This window comes from Zea mays, chromosome 3 (assembly GCF_902167145.1).
Source record: "Zea mays cultivar B73 chromosome 3, Zm-B73-REFERENCE-NAM-5.0, whole genome shotgun sequence".
Lineage (NCBI taxonomy): Eukaryota > Viridiplantae > Streptophyta > Magnoliopsida > Poales > Poaceae > Zea > Zea mays.
The window spans coordinates 3,358,088-3,373,209 of NC_050098.1; the positions used below are offsets into that span (position 1 = coordinate 3,358,088).

The following is a 15,122-nucleotide window of genomic DNA, read 5'->3' on the forward strand; positions in this document are numbered from 1 at the left end:
TTTGGTTCTTGCAAACCTAGTCCCCATTAAGGTGGTCACAAAGACCGGGTCTCTTTCAACCCTTTCCCTCTCTCAAACGGTCACCTAGACCGAGTGAGCTTTCTCCTTAATCAAACGGGTCACTTAGACCCCTCACAAGGACCACCACAACTTGGTGTCTCTTGCTTTGATTACACGTGTTTGAAGAGCAAGAATGGGGAAGAAGAAAAGCGATCCAAGCGACAAGAACTCAATTGAACACAAAAATCTCTCTCTCACAAGTCACTAAGTGTTTGGAGTGGTTTTGGACTTTGGAGAGGATTTGATCTCTTGTTTGTGTCTCGGATTGAAGTCTAGAGCTCTTGTATTGAATGCAATATGCTGGAAACTTGGATTCCTTGATTGGTGGTGGTTGGGGGTATTTATAGCCCCAACCACCAAAACAGCCATTGGGGAGGGCTACTGTCGATGGGCGCACCAGACAGTCCGGTACGCCACCGGCCACCGGACACTGTCCGGTGCGCCAGCCACGTTACCCAACCGTTAGGGTTCTGACGGTTTCGACCGTTGGAGCTCTGACAGCCTGTGGCACCGGATAGTTCGATGTCGCACCGGACAGTCACTGTTCACTGTCCGGTGCGCCTTCTGGCGCTGCTCTGACTCTGCGCGAACTATCCACGCACTGTTCACGTTGCAGGCGATCGTTGGAGTCGACCGTTGCGCTTGGGAGCCGTTGCTCCGCTGTCACACCGGACAGTCCGATGAATTATAGCGGAGCGCGGTCTCAGAAACCCGAAGATGAAGAGTTTGAAGTCGATCCAACCTAGTGCACCGGACACTGTCCGGTGCGCCAGACCAGGGTTCACTTCGGTTTCTTTTGCTCCTTTCTTTTGAACCCTAACTTTAATCTTTTTATTGGTTTGTGCTGAACCTTTGGCACCTGTAGAACATATAATCTAGAGCAAACTAGTTAGTCCAATATTTGTGTTGGGCAATTCAACCACCAAAATATTTATAGGAAAAGGTTTGACCCTATTTCCCTTTCACTTATGCACCTATGAATCAATCAACTAGACAAACTAGTTAGTCCATAAGATTTGTGATGGTTGTTAAGCACTAAAATCAATTATAGAAAATGGTTAAGGCCATTTCCCTTTCATTGACCAACTATGAGACTATCACCGTGGATGAGTTGTTCAGCACGCTCAAGTCCACTTAGATTGACCACCAGACCCGGGCCAAGATTGAGAACCCTGGTGCACCCACCATGGCCCTGGTCTCTAGAGGTGGTGCTTCCTCTAACCCCTCATCTTCTATGTTTGTTGTGTCTACTTTATTGACCATCACACAGGAGCAGGTGGAGGTCCATGGGGATGAGGAGCTGGCGCATGTGGCCAGTCGGTTCACATGGTTCCACAACAACTGTATGAGCCGACGGCGTGGTGGGTTGAAGGATGGTTGCTACAACTGTGGCAACCTCGGTCACTTTGTTGCTAGTTGCCCCCAAGATGAGCAAGCAGGAGGCTGGCTCGCGCGACCACCACTCTGGTCGGCGCAAGGGCAAGAAGGATTACACCTTCGACAAGCACAAGTCTAAGGGAGGATTCGACAAGGAGGTGCTCAAGAAGAAGTACCTCCAGAAGGCCAAGATCAAGGAGTGTGTCTTCCTCACCTCCCTCGGTGACCTCGACCACAACTCCGACGATGCAGTGTCCTCGAGCGATGAGGAGACTGACAGGCGAGCCGAGGACAAGTTGAACGGACTCTACTTCCTCACTGACACCGCAGACGGCCTTTGCATCATAGACCTTGGTGATGATGATGTGGGAGGCAACAACTAGGATATCGGAGACGACTCTACTTCTGAGGTATCACACTCCACCGATGATCTCGCCGCTGAGGTAGAGGAGCCGACGACTGCTTTGGCAAGGCAGGATAAGTTGCTTAGGCTTGCTGCTCGTGAGAGTAAAGATTTTAAATTCAAGTATGAGAGCATGCTTAGGGAGCACTTTCCCTTTGTCTTGTTCAAGTATGAGAGTCTGTTAGGCTTCAATTGTGGTGTTTGACGAGACTGAATATGATGAGTACGCTCTACACATGTCGAACATCACAACTTTGCAGACCAAGTACGCCACCTTGCTAGATGAACACGACGAGTTGAGATCTAGATCTAGTTTATTAGGTGCGTGTACCGCTTGTCCTGATTTGCAGACTGATCTAGCGGAGAGGGACGCTAGGATAGCCTTACTTGAGAAGGCTAGCTCAATGAGTGCTTCTGCACTTGCGCAGTGTGCACTTTGTGAGGGTTTGTAGTTTGCTCTTGAGTCCTGTAGACACGACAAGACCCGGATCGAGGAAGAAAACACATACCTTTGGTCGGTCTTCAGTTTGGTGCCGTGCATTGAGCCCCAGTTGGGCATGGTGGTCAATCAGTTCAAGAGGGGAACTGGCGGATCGAGATTTGGCTTTGTTGCTAAGGATGGAAGAGTCACTTGCTTTGGAAAGGTTGGTGAGTGAGTGGATTGAAACCATCAGACAAACCTTATGCCACTCCCAAGCTTATCAAAATCACTCTACCTAATCCTATTACTCATGTGAGAGATGGAGTGATTGAGGAGCCTATGAGAGCTCCTCCTCGGAAACAAGTGTGTGTTCCAAAACCTAACCATCTCAGGAACACAGTTGATACCCTTCCCGACATCTCTAGTGATCCCCTTCTTAGAGCATCTCAGCCATCCAAAAATAAAGCCACCTCCCACAAGAAAATTCTACCTAAAAGAGGGATGAGGTTCCATTATGAGTATTGTGAGAGGGATGGGCATCAGACTCATTTTTTCTTTAGGAGGAAAAGAGATGAGCGACGGGTTTCTGAGTCGAGCAGGAAGAACATGAACCGCCCTTTCTCATTGTGTACATGCTCAGCCTATTTAGAGACGTCCTACGAGGTCTATAGGTGTTTTGCCTCTTGCTGTTAGGCCTCAGGAGGAGAGATCAGGAGGAGAGACCAGGTGGTGATCGTGCCCGATGGAGTGCTGGTCATGTGCCATAAATAAATGATTGTAAGTATATAATTCATGAAAGTAGTAATTTCACATATACAACTCCACCACATTATTACTTAAGAGAATAGTTTAATTACATAGCCAATTTTATAAGTACAATAGAATAAATCTATATTCTTCACATATTTATTTAAGAGAATATAATTTCTAGGTAAAATCTATATTAAGAGATAATTTATCTTAATTCTTTTAGAGAATAGGTCTTTAACACAAAGGATAGTTCACATAATTTTTTCCCTATGTAATTTATTATTTGAAACCACATTTATTTAAGACACGAAATGAGTTTTTTTCTAATTTATCCAGAATAGGATTTTGGAGTGTTATATTCTATACCCTTAAAAATAATATCATCCTCGAGATTACTAAGAAAAGGGATGGAACAAGTTTGGTTTACAGTTTACCTTTTAGTTTCTCATTTAGTTTAAAAATCGATGGTTTTTAAGTATTAATTAATATGTGCTTTTAAGAAAGCATGGATATTTTAAATGTGGTCCTATTTCAATTTTTAGAGCTATTTTAGAGCTTCTTAGAGAAGGTTTTAATAGAGCTCTTGTAGACGCTCTTACGATAAAAAAATCAAACGAGTTATAAATTGAAATGGATAAAAAAAATCAAACGAGTTATAAATTGAAATGGAGGGAGTATATAACAGTTAAATGACATAATGCCTCTTTTCTACTTAAACCCTCTTATTCACCGAGTCACAGCTTTCAGAAGATCTTCTCCATTCGTGCATGTGGAGTACTGTGGACCGAGGAAGTAGCCGGAGAGATGAACGCGAAATTCCAGCACCATTGTAAGAGATGGCTGAGCTGAGCTGAACTGAATCTGCGACGGCGCCTCTGCACTTTCATCTGATTCCGGCGAATTAGGAGACAGACACAGACGCGTTGTTTTCTGTAGTCGAGCCGGTTTCCCCACGTTGACAAGTGATCGCGTCAGATCCGATCAGGACGACGCCATGGCCGCCAACCAGGAGGAGCAGGAGCAGGAGCAGCGCCGCCGCCTTATCGCCGCCGCGACCCGCTTCCCTCTCCCAAGCGGTACGTGCTGCTTCCCCACTCTGCCGCGTCACCGCCAACGCAACCAATCCGCACGGGCCGGAGCATGAGACGGGGTCGGGCACGGCGCAGGCTGCAGGTTCTCCTATGGCACGGCGGGCTTCCGCGCCGACGGCGCCACCATGGCGCCTGCCGTCTGCCGCGCCGGCATCCTCGCCGCGCTCCGCTCCGTCAAGCTCGCAGGCGCCGCCGTCGGGATCGTCATCACCGCCTCCCACAACCCCATCGGCGACAACGGCGTCAAGATCGCCGACCCCGACGGCGGCATGATGGCCCAGCACTGGGAGCCCTTCGCCGACGCGCTCGCCAACGCCCCCGACCCTGACGCCCTCCTCCAGGTAATGGATCAGGCGGTCAGGCCTCGTCTATTCCTCAGCTTCGTTCCACTTGTTTCCATTAGGATTCAGCGCCAGTTGCACAGATTGATCCACACAAACAAGTACTGGTACTTGCTTGGAGTAAATAAAAATAAAATACGTGAATCATGCAAACCACCGTTTGTTCTCCCCACACAGATGGTGCTTCAGTTTGCCAAGGACGAGGGCATTCCATTGGGAGGGGAAGACACAGCGCAAGTGCTGCTTGGCAGAGATACCAGACCTACAGGAGCTTACCTCCTCGACGCTGCACTGCAGGTGTGCCATGTCGATCCGTTCCTTCAAAATTGATTCCAATCGGATTGCTCCCTCAAAGTTGCTCTCCAAATTCTAGGGAATAAATGCTATAGTTGGCGCACGCGCAGTCGATATGGGAATTTTGACCACCCCTCAACTGCATTGGATGGTCCGGAGCAAAAACAAAGGTGTCATGGCTTCCGAGTCATATTATTTTAGGCAGCTTATTGGATCGTTCAGGTTATTTTCTAGTCATTGTCCTGCTGCTTTTAGTCTCCCACGAACTACTATAGTGTCTTTGATGATGAGTTTCTAGCATTAAATTTCACCAGGCGTATGTTGGAATTAGTGCCAAAAGGTAAAGGTGGGGATGAGGTTGCCAAGAAACTTATTGTCGATGGAGCGAATGGCATTGGTGGGGTGAAGCTCGAACAAATAAAGGTGGAGCTTTCAGGCATAGATATTAGTGTGAGGAATTCGGGCAAGGAAGGAGAAGGGATACTAAATCACATGTGTGGCGCAGACTTTGTTCAAAAGGAGCGAGTTACTCCACATGGATTTAACCCTGAAGATGTTGGTGTCAGGTGAGACAATCGGTAGTTGCTCATGCTTGATGCTTGCCTATCTTTATTTTTTTAGTCAGCTTACCATTTTCTCCTAGCATTTTAGGTGTGCAAGTTTGGATGGTGATGCTGATCGACTCGTCTACTTCCGGTTGTCATCAGCTAGTGACAATAGGGTTGATCTTGTTGATGGAGATAAGATACTATCTCTGTTTGCCCTATTTATCAGAGAGCAGCTAGATATCGTTAATAACAATGGTGGCCAAGCAAACAAGTCATTGTCTGCAAGGCTTGGAATAGTTCAGACAGCTTATGCAAATGGAGCGTCGACGCTGTTTCTGAAGAGCCTTGGCCTCGAAGTGGTATTCACTCCTACAGGAGTGAAATATCTGCACAAAAGGGCCTTGGAGTATGACATTGGTATATACTTTGAGGCAAATGGGCATGGGACTGTGGTATTCTCAGAGGATTTCATCTCTCAACTAGAGTCATTAAGCAATGAGCTCTCCTCTCAAGCTGACATTGGTACGCTCTTGCTATCTGTTTTACGTCCTTATTCTCCCTTTCAACAGTTTGTTTGATGTGGTTGGTCTAATGCCCTTTCTAGGTTCAGCACAGTACCACGCTGTAATGAGATTGTTGGCAGCGAGTCAGCTGATCAATCAGGCAGTAGGTGATGCTCTGAGTGGTTTGCTTTTAGTAGAGGCTATTTTACAGTATAAAGGATGGTCATTTCAGGATTGGTGTGGACTGTATAGTGATTTGCCCAGTAGACAACTGAAAGTGAGTCCTTGACTGCACTTTCCTCCTTTTTTTGGTTTTAAGTCACCTTATGTTTACTGAAGATGATGGAACCATAAATATTGCACTCACTTTTTTTTCATTCAACTACTGACCTGCCATAACCAGGTGTTCACTGAACATTGCTACGCCTTTTCAGGTGAAAGTTAAAGATCGAAGTGTGATTGTTACAACAGATGCAGAGACAAAAGTTAGCCAACCTTCTAGTTTGCAAGAATTGATAGATAAGGAGACCGGTAAGTACCAACTTCATTATGTCATGCAGCGTGTGACAGTTCTGCATCGCTACCTTGAGGTCTGATTTACTATGCGGTAGTGTGACTGATGCTCAAATCGCGATGTCACTGCAGCCAACTACACCCACGGGCGATGCTTTGTGCGTCCATCCGGTACAGAAGATGTGGTACGGGTGTACGCAGAGGCATCTACGCAGGTAGAAGCTGACGGTCTCGCAAAATCCGTGGCACACCATGTGGAACGCCTCCTTGGATAACAATTTGCAGCCTTGTTTGCGACTATTGAGTAGACTACATCCTCTAATTTCATTTCTCTTACATTTTGACCTGTAACTTATACAAAACGTGAGTCCAATTTTTTGAATTTTGTGATTGATATGCGCTGAACAGAGATCTTGTATCGAGACATGATACAAGATATTTGAACGGGTGTAAATCATTCCGTCGCAATACTCATTCTTCTTGATTGGTTGCACTCATTGTCATACTGTGCAGTTCCTTGTTTGTTGATAAATTTTGAATTTTGTGATTGATATGTGCATCACTGATCACTCTCCCCTGCATGATGACTTGATGAGATCATATACTGTGCAGTTCCTTGTTCGTTGCTAAAAGTTCCCCGTCACTCTATCCCATCTCCTATTTTATCTCATATTTTAATTTTTATTCCGCAAATAGTTTTAAACAATATCATCTACAGTATCATATCATTTATTTTACATGATCCATCGAAGACAGCCCATAACAACACCATCCTAAGTCTAGACTAGGCTCACCATGAATTAGAAAACAAAATAGAGGACATATCTGGTGCACATGGAAGCTTAGTGTACATGATGCACATATTAAATCATTATCATCCATCTTAGATTTAACATCTATGGTTGATCATTGTAATTTACAAATAACACCTTTCACCTTACATCTCACCACGTCGGAGGGTGTCCTTAGCAAAATATACCAAACAACTAGAGACGTTAGATCTAAGATGAGTGGTGATGATTTAATATATGCACTATATGCACTAAACTTCCATGTGCACCAGATATGTTCTCAACAAAATAATAGTAAATTAGAGGTATCACTGAGAGCACTGTCTCACTAAGGAAGTGTTTAAATGCACTATAGCTAATAGTTAGTTGGCTAAAAATTGCTAGTAGAATTAATTAGCTAACAAATAGCTAGCTAACTATTAGCTAATTTACTAAAAGTAGCTAATAGCTAAACTATTTAGCTAGATTGTTTGGATCTCTTAGCTAATTTTAGAAGTTAACTATTAGTTATATTCAAACACCCCTAAGTTACCCTAAGTTATCGTGAGTCTCCCAAAATTGTTGATGGAAGTATACGCTAGCATCATACATCCCTAAGTTACCACGAGTCTCCCAAGATTGTTGATGGAAGTATACGCTAGATGATGCTAATTACTGACAGAAGCACTGGCAAAATAAAAGCCAGCGTGGCAATTCTTTCTACTAGAGTATAGGCTGCCTGTATGCAAGATGATGCATGCATCATATAAAAGCTAAACAAGTCTGCGGCATGTTCCGGTATGTACAAGAAAGGACTGCGAGTCCGCATGTGGGCATGGTGATGGGACAGAAACGCATGTGCCCATCTCCATCTGGAGGGAGAGGAAAGAAATGCCAAAGCAGCCAGTCTCGCCACGCCTTGTCTCGACGTTGACATGTCGGCCTCATGGTACGCCGGGCCCACGTGTCGGTGCCAAAAAAAAGTACAGAGAACAACGAACTAACCGGTCCACAGTCCCCAGGTAAAGGAGGAATCTCAGAACCCAATATTCCTTTCTTCTATAACGGGAATGGATTTGCAGCAACGAGATTTCCTCTGTAATTTCTGCAGATTAAAAGCGTTTCGTATAAGGCCCCGTTTGATTTGGGATGACTAAAGTTTAGTGACTAAAGTTTAGTCACTTTTAGTCTCTAAAGAAGCAAACATGGTGACTAAAGTGAGTTGACTAAACTTTAGTTCTTTAGTCACTAAGGGGGTGACTAAAAGGGACTAAAGTAGTATTTTACCTTATTTGCCCTCTCCACTTTCTTCTTATAGCAAACATCCATTAATTAATATAGGTAAAATAGTCATTATTCATAGCAATTAATGATCTTTAGTCCGGTTTAGTCACTGGAACCAAACGAGGTACTTTAGCGACTAAACTTTAGTCACTAAAATTTAGTCTAGTGACTAAGGAAACCAAACAGGGCCTAAGTTACACAGTACATGGACATTTCACAGGGTCCAGCCAAACCTCTGTTCCAGCATGTGATGTGAATTCAGGCTATTGCAAGGTTGGCAACGTATCCACTAAACCACTATCCAGTCAGTGCTAATAGGCAATAGCGATGTGTAGCTTGCGTACAAAATGCAATCTATACCTTTCTTTCCTTGGTTGTCTGGTAAACATGGAAGTAAAAAAATGTACAGTCATTCTTCACATGAATCAGGAGAGGATGTTTCTTTTGTTCTAAAGAAATTTGGCAACAATGATGTACGGACGAGACAGATTGAAAGAATAAATTAAGCAGGTAATCAACAAATGGAGAATAGGACGAAAAACGTAAGGGGCTGTGGGGGTGGAAAATGCCGGGGAAGAGTTGCTCTTCGCTTTCCAATTTTCATGCTTGCCTTCGTCAAGATGAGCTTGACTGGTTCTGCTCCCGGCTAAAGCCTGTGCTGTGCTCGCTCCAGAGAAGCTAGCTGGAGGCAGAAGGAAACGAACATCGAATCATCGGGGGCTTCATGGCCTAAATCCCAAAATGCCTCACTGAATATTCCAGCAGCTGTTGGCTGGGGCAAATCATCTCTTTGACTCTAATACCATTTTTGTAGATTTTGAACGTTGGAATTGTCCTCACGTTTTCGGCGCGTGCGACAGCAGGGCTCTCGTTCACATCGACCTGAAGTGGAGACAAAAAAAATGGCATGTTAATGTAGGGCGGATAAGGGACGGTGACGTGGATGGCCGTGTTAGTTACCTTGAGGAAATTAACAGATGGGTATCTGGCGCACAGTGTGTTCACGAATGGGGAAACCTTGCAGCACTGCTGATTGGAAGGCGTCATGAAATGGATGACTGAAACACCTGTTTCATATAGACCAATAAGATATGTCGAATGAAGAAAGCTAAGGGCTACTGTTACAGCAAGGGCACAAGACTCACAGAGAGCAAGTGACCAGATAGTACAAGACAAAAGAGCAACCAAATTATGTACTTCCAACCAGCATTAGTACAATGACAGGAAAACAAAAGGCCATGTGAAGATTGCTTGCACGTCAGAAAACAGTAACAAGTACTGCCAGCCTGTGCTACAACCTCATGCCTATCACAAAAAAAGTCAAGATTGTCGTACTACTGCTCTGTTCAATTATTACTCATCTGCAAGTCAACATTAGCGGCTGTATGTGCGAGGAACAGGCAGCAGAGGAAGCAGAACATTTTGGAAATTCATCTTAACTATAACATATAAATGGGACTGCCTATTCTTGAGTGATGGAGATATGATTATGTTGTGTGTGCCAACAATATCTAAGGGAAAATAGAGGAAAATGGAGGGTGGTGCTTGTGTGGTCAGACATCAAGCATCCAATGTAAATCTAAAAAAACGAGGACAAAATAGAGAGGGTGCTTGTGTGGTCCAGTTGCACTAATTGATGACTAGCTAAAGGACCTTGTCTTTTGCATCATCCAGAGATTAGCCAAAACTCATGGGCTTAGGGATCAGCTCGGTTAGATTCTGGTAACATTTGGTTGGGTGAGCTGTTCAGAACTTGAGCAACCAAATGCAATGCTAAGATCTCATTCAAACGCCGTTCTCTATATGGAAGGTTCTTGCTATTACTACTTGATAAGTAAGCATTCTTCTTCGCTGTCAGAACTAAAGGAATAGATACATGTTAATGTTATAGGAAAATGCATCGATGCACATAATGAAAAATGGGAATCATAAGATTTCCAAGAAACTTGCTCGTGGTATCAATAAAAAAGAAGACATGAATCGACATTATGAAATAATGAATATCGCTGGTTATAAGACTAACCTGGCAAAGATGTGGCCATCTGGAACTGTTCCATTCCTATAATTGTTTCAACCTCTCCTCCAAATTTCATGTTGGATACCTCCTCACCACGAGATGACTTGAGAGCAACCTGGGCGTGGAAATAGGCCTCAGCAACCTCCGCGTCACCTGGAAGTTCTTTTCTGAGAATCTCATAATCCTTCACAGATTCAACCCATCTTTCCATCTAACCACCAAAAGAGCAATAAATGAAGTTGCTTTTGAGTTTCCAAAACTCTAAATCAGGAAAAAGGGTTAAAAAACCAAAAAGGGATGAAGAACGAAATATGCCACCTTGCCGTAGGATGCTGCCCGCCTGAGCAAAGCCTTGGTATAATTGGATTGAATCTTGAGAGCTTCATTACAGTCTTCAATTGACTTCTCCCACTGCTCAAGCTTGAACCTACAAGCTGCCCTATTACAGTACAGAACTTTGTTCATAGGGTGTTGCTTGAGCCCTTCACCATAAGCAACGCAAGCTTCTGAAAATTTTCCAGAATTGAAGAGCTCGTTCCCTAGAGAACGTGCTCTGGCCACAGATTTCACTTTGTTATGCATGTTTACCACTTCAGTGTTTCCTGGATCTATTATCCTAGCCTTATCTATGGAGGAGACCGCATGGTCAAACCTGCAAAATGTTCACAGCTGTCAAGTCATATGATATCAAGCTACAGCAGATAAAGTAACCTACAAGAACCTGATAAGTTAAAATACTTTTGATTTAAGGCTGTTGAGCTTCTCTGTTCACCCTCAGAGCAAATCTCAAAGGAACTAGAGTGCTATTTGACTACAGTTTGCTATAGCAGGAAAATGTAATAAAAAGAAAGAAATAGCTCCATAGACATGACTTATAACTTGGTAGTGCAGCCTTTTCCCTTCATTCAGGTGGAAAGACTAGGAGCATATTACCAGTTAACTTATTTGTGTATGTAGCAGGAAATAAAGAAAGTAACCAAATTACCTTCCTGATGACATGTCAATTTGGGCATGTACATAAAACAGGTAGGCGTTGGCAAGAAACCCACAAAATTTGGTGTCTGAGGAGCATGAAGATGTATAATCCAATTTGGAGGCACTAGAGATTGCAAGATCAGCCTCATCAAGTAAATTGAGACGGAGAAGGGCTTCTGCTCTAGCAGCCAAGAGCTGAAAGTGCAAATTAGGTAAGCATATACCATTGAACATTTGAACTGAGATTCAGCTAGCCAATATTGAGTTAGGAGAAGGGTAGAATCTAACCAGAGCCGAGGAGTCAGCTCCAGCCGCAATAGCTGCATCACTTTCCCTTAGCACACTCTTCCAGTCCCCAGCCTTTCGCGCATCCAGACATCTCCCCAAGTGCTTCTCCACTGTTTGCAATTTGTGCAATTCTAGGAGGTCAGGCTGTGGGGTTGCAAGTGACAAGTGCTTCAGAGCATCCTCAATGTGTCCTAGCCTGCAGTTCAATAAGGACATAAGCTCATATTAAAAAAAACTGGTACGAGTGAATAATAATGAATCACTTGGTCTATTATAGTCTAACTCATGAAGCCAATACAAAAGGATCAACGATAATGCACAAAAGATTCAGCACCGGACACTACACTGAACAAGAAAAAAATGGTAAAAACGACTAGAAAATAGGGCTGCAGTGACCCTCTATATGTTTACTATTTGCAGCTTTGTACCAAACAAGCAATTAGTAGTTGTCTGGAAAGAAGAAAATCCACTAATCCCGAACTATGAAGGGGATGGAGAGCGACACACAAGGCAGTGTTCGATAGTCAAATGAACCCGGTACCACATGGAAAGGAAACTAGTAACGCTCTAAAGTACGATCCTCTGCTAACAAAAAAAACATTGAGCCTATTGTGGAAATAGTCCTCACTCCGTGACCATGAGCAACCAATACTGAAGCAACATACCCCATGACCGTTTTCGCAAGCTCTGCTAAAAATAGCAAAGTTTAGATTCGAACTCGAGATACATAATGGTGGCAGATCACTCTAGTATTTTTTATTTAGCTGAGGATGAGATCGGTGGAGCAAAGCAAGCCCATTCTGTAGAAAAGAAGTTGCATCAGATCCGAGAAGCAATCTCTGTGCCGGCCACCACCCCAAGGCCCAAGCAATCCATTCACCTTATATGCAGCGACGCGAGGCGGTGGTGCGCGCGGCCGTAGGACGGATCAATCCGTAGCGCCTCCTCACACTCCTTGACGGCTTCGCCGAGGCGGTCGAGGCCAATGAGAGCGGCGGCGCGGTTGCCCCGGCACGCAGCATTGTCGGGGCAGAGGGCGAGGGCGCGGTCGTAGAGCCTGAGGGCCCCCTCGAAGCAGCCCTTCCTGTATAGGTCGTTCCCGGCCCTCTTGACCTCCTCGGGGTCGGCGGCCGACATGGCGCGCCTGAGGACCGCGTCGTCGTCGGTGGCGGCGGGCACGGCGCCCCCGCCGCGGGAGCGGACGATGCTCCCGTGGCCGTAGTTGGCGGTCCCGGAGCCGAGCACGTCGTGGCGGGAGGCGCGGGGCGGCGGGGTCGCGACGGGGCAGGGGGACGGGAGCGGTTTGGCGAGGCGGCCGGAGGGACAGATGTTGCCCGCGGGGAGCGCGTTGGTGAGCGGCGAGGTGGCGGAGCTGGAGCACGCGCCGGATGTGAAGATGAGTGGGCCGGAGCCTGTGCGGCGGTGGCGCGGGGGCGCCTCGGAAGGGAGCGGGATCTCGCCGGAGTGGCTCCGGCGCGAGGCGAGGCCGGAGGCGGGCGCGAGCGGGGCCCGGGAGACGGAGCCGGAGGAGCCCGAGGAGGAGCTCGGGGTCGGGTGGTGGTGCCCGTGCTTGGAGGAGTGCGGGAGCGGGGAGACGGGCGAGAGCCTCCCCGGGGGCAGCGTGTCCGGCTTGTCGGTGGAGGAGAGGAGCACCGCGGCGGCGAAGGCGTCCGAGAGGGTGTCCGGCATTGGCGCCGGCGGGCGGTGGGACATTCCGCCGAGCACCTGCGGGGAGCGGGCGGCGCTGGATCTCGCTGCGCGGCGGGTGCTGGGTGGAGAGTGGGCGGGCGAGCTAGTGCGGCATGGAGGTGCGGTCAGAGGATGGGGGTGGCCGGATGGGGATCTCGGGAAGCGGAAGCGGAAGAGGGAGGAGGGCAGGGAGGAAGCAAGGAATGATGATGAAGCTCGAGGAGGCGTGGTGGGGTGGGTGGGTGGGGCGGCCCGAGCCCGAGCGAGCGGGGTAGATTTGCCCTGCGCGAGACCGACGGCCGTGGGCGGCGGCAGCAGCAGCAGTAATCAGCCAGTAAAACACCAGCAGCACGCGGGCCGCCCTCCCGAAACAAAGGCCCGCTTCTTCCGTTCCGTCGGCTGACGCCGACGCCGACGACGCGTCCGCATTGTCTTGGTCTTTCATGGAGACGGCTTCACGGCTGATTTCAAAACAAAAGACACCTACATCGACATGTGTTTTGGTTTGAGTGGGCCGGTCTATCGGAATCGGGTGTTACCTCTATGCAAATAGGTCTGATTATGGACTATTCGACTCGACCAATTCGATTTGACTCGCTAGAAAAAAAAATACAATGAAATTATAATTTGTGACCCACAATAATTTACGGGTGTAACATTGTTTATAGTTATGTGTTCTATATTTTACACTATCTATCGAAGATAGTCTTACAGAACTCGGCTAGCTTCAAATTAAAAAGGGCATCTATGACCACTTCGGATGTCGTTAATGTTTTTGGGAGGGACGAGGGTACTTAGTATCGGCAAATCCTACCTTTTATGGTATGTTTAGGAGCATAATATTTTCTTAGTCCCAAGATAATATCATGGTATTTAAGCATATCATGATATTTTAGATCAAAAGACGTTTAGGAGCACATCTAAAAACTCTTATTTTAAACCATGATTTTACCAATACCACGATATTTTTGGTAGTTACAGTCTTCTTTTCTCCTACACTATAACTAAAATATTATGTCTCTACACAGATGTTAAATTGGACTAAGTAAAATATATCATAGTTATATCCTGGTATACAATAAACTATGGTATTATAATATGTGTTTTTTAGAAAGAGTTCCCATACAGACCCTTGAATTTAACAAGCAGGCCAGTTTGGATCATAACAATAAGATAATTGTCAAATGCCAACAAACCGTTAAGGCAAACGCACTTTATTAACACGTGAATTGATGAACCCGAGCTACCTCTTAGCTTAGTTGTGATGTTAATCCTCTTACTTTCGCCTTTGTTCCTCTTTAAAACTCGATACTACCTAATGCAAAGCGCCTACTAGGGCTTGTTAAATTGGAAAGAAATTGAAGAAAATTAGAGAGGATTAAATCTCTTCCTTATCAAAATTAAATATAAATAGATTTAATACATCTTGATCCCCTTTGATTCTTGTGCAACTGAACAAGTTCTTAGCAAATACTTTTACTAGGAAACTATGTAGTCCACACAAACCTACATGTATTTATCAATTTTAAGTATCAAAGCCTAGAATAATAAAAAAAATGCAAGGTATCTATATCAAAACTCAAAACTTCTATCAAATTATATGTGTATGTGGTTGTTGTGAGGGTAGTCTCAACTTAGGAACTATCTCATAGCTTTTATACTTGCCAAGTTATGGCACTACACATAAAATTGTATTTCTAATGATGTTTTTAGAATATTCTTTTGCCCAATTACTTCGATTATATTGTTAGTGTGAAATTAAATAACATTCAGGGCCATACATAAAAAATCATAGAAG

General features: G+C 45.4%; 2 protein-coding genes across 2 annotated transcripts; one reads left to right on the top strand and one right to left on the bottom strand.

Annotated features, from left to right (window-relative positions):
- Positions 1 to 3,724: 3,724 nt before the first annotated feature.
- LOC103649574 (phosphoacetylglucosamine mutase) lies at positions 3,725 to 6,848 on the top strand. The gene is made up of 9 exons (XM_008675306.4): positions 3,725 to 4,087; positions 4,178 to 4,443; positions 4,621 to 4,740; positions 4,817 to 4,959; positions 5,052 to 5,303; positions 5,389 to 5,807; positions 5,890 to 6,065; positions 6,223 to 6,319; positions 6,434 to 6,848. Exons 1-9 carry the CDS (start codon positions 4,006 to 4,008, stop codon positions 6,574 to 6,576), a joined length of 1,698 nt encoding a protein of 565 aa, XP_008673528.1. The 5' UTR covers positions 3,725 to 4,005; the 3' UTR covers positions 6,577 to 6,848.
- Positions 6,849 to 8,685: 1,837 nt separating this feature from the next.
- On the bottom strand, positions 8,686 to 13,764 carry LOC103653343 (TPR repeat-containing thioredoxin TTL1). Its single transcript, XM_008680270.3, has 7 exons — positions 12,516 to 13,764; positions 11,636 to 11,831; positions 11,358 to 11,542; positions 10,691 to 11,024; positions 10,379 to 10,583; positions 9,316 to 9,422; positions 8,686 to 9,237 (listed from the first exon to the last, which is right to left on the bottom strand). The coding sequence occupies exons 1-7, from the start codon at positions 13,346 to 13,348 to the stop codon at positions 9,085 to 9,087; spliced, it is 2,013 nt and encodes a 670-aa protein (XP_008678492.1). The 5' UTR covers positions 13,349 to 13,764; the 3' UTR covers positions 8,686 to 9,084.
- Between the last annotated feature and the right edge of the window lie 1,358 nt (positions 13,765 to 15,122).

Excerpts from the sequence above, each read along its gene's own strand:
- LOC103649574 (XM_008675306.4), top strand. The coding sequence starts at position 4,006 with ATGGCCGCCAACCAGGAGGAGCAGGAGCAGGAGCAGCGCCGCCGCCTT. Across the intron at positions 5,304-5,388 it reads CCTGAAGATGTTGGTGTCAG|GTGTGCAAGTTTGGATGGTG; the intron begins GTGAGACAATCG and ends CTAGCATTTTAG. Across the intron at positions 5,808-5,889 it reads CTCCTCTCAAGCTGACATTG|GTTCAGCACAGTACCACGCT; the intron begins GTACGCTCTTGC and ends TGCCCTTTCTAG.
- LOC103653343 (XM_008680270.3), bottom strand. The coding sequence starts at position 13,348 with ATGTCCCACCGCCCGCCGGCGCCAATGCCGGACACCCTCTCGGACGCC. Across the intron at positions 10,584-10,690 it reads GGGCAGCATCCTACGGCAAG|ATGGAAAGATGGGTTGAATC; the intron begins GTGGCATATTTC and ends TTTGGTGGTTAG. Across the intron at positions 9,238-9,315 it reads CATCTGTTAATTTCCTCAAG|GTCGATGTGAACGAGAGCCC; the intron begins GTAACTAACACG and ends TCTCCACTTCAG.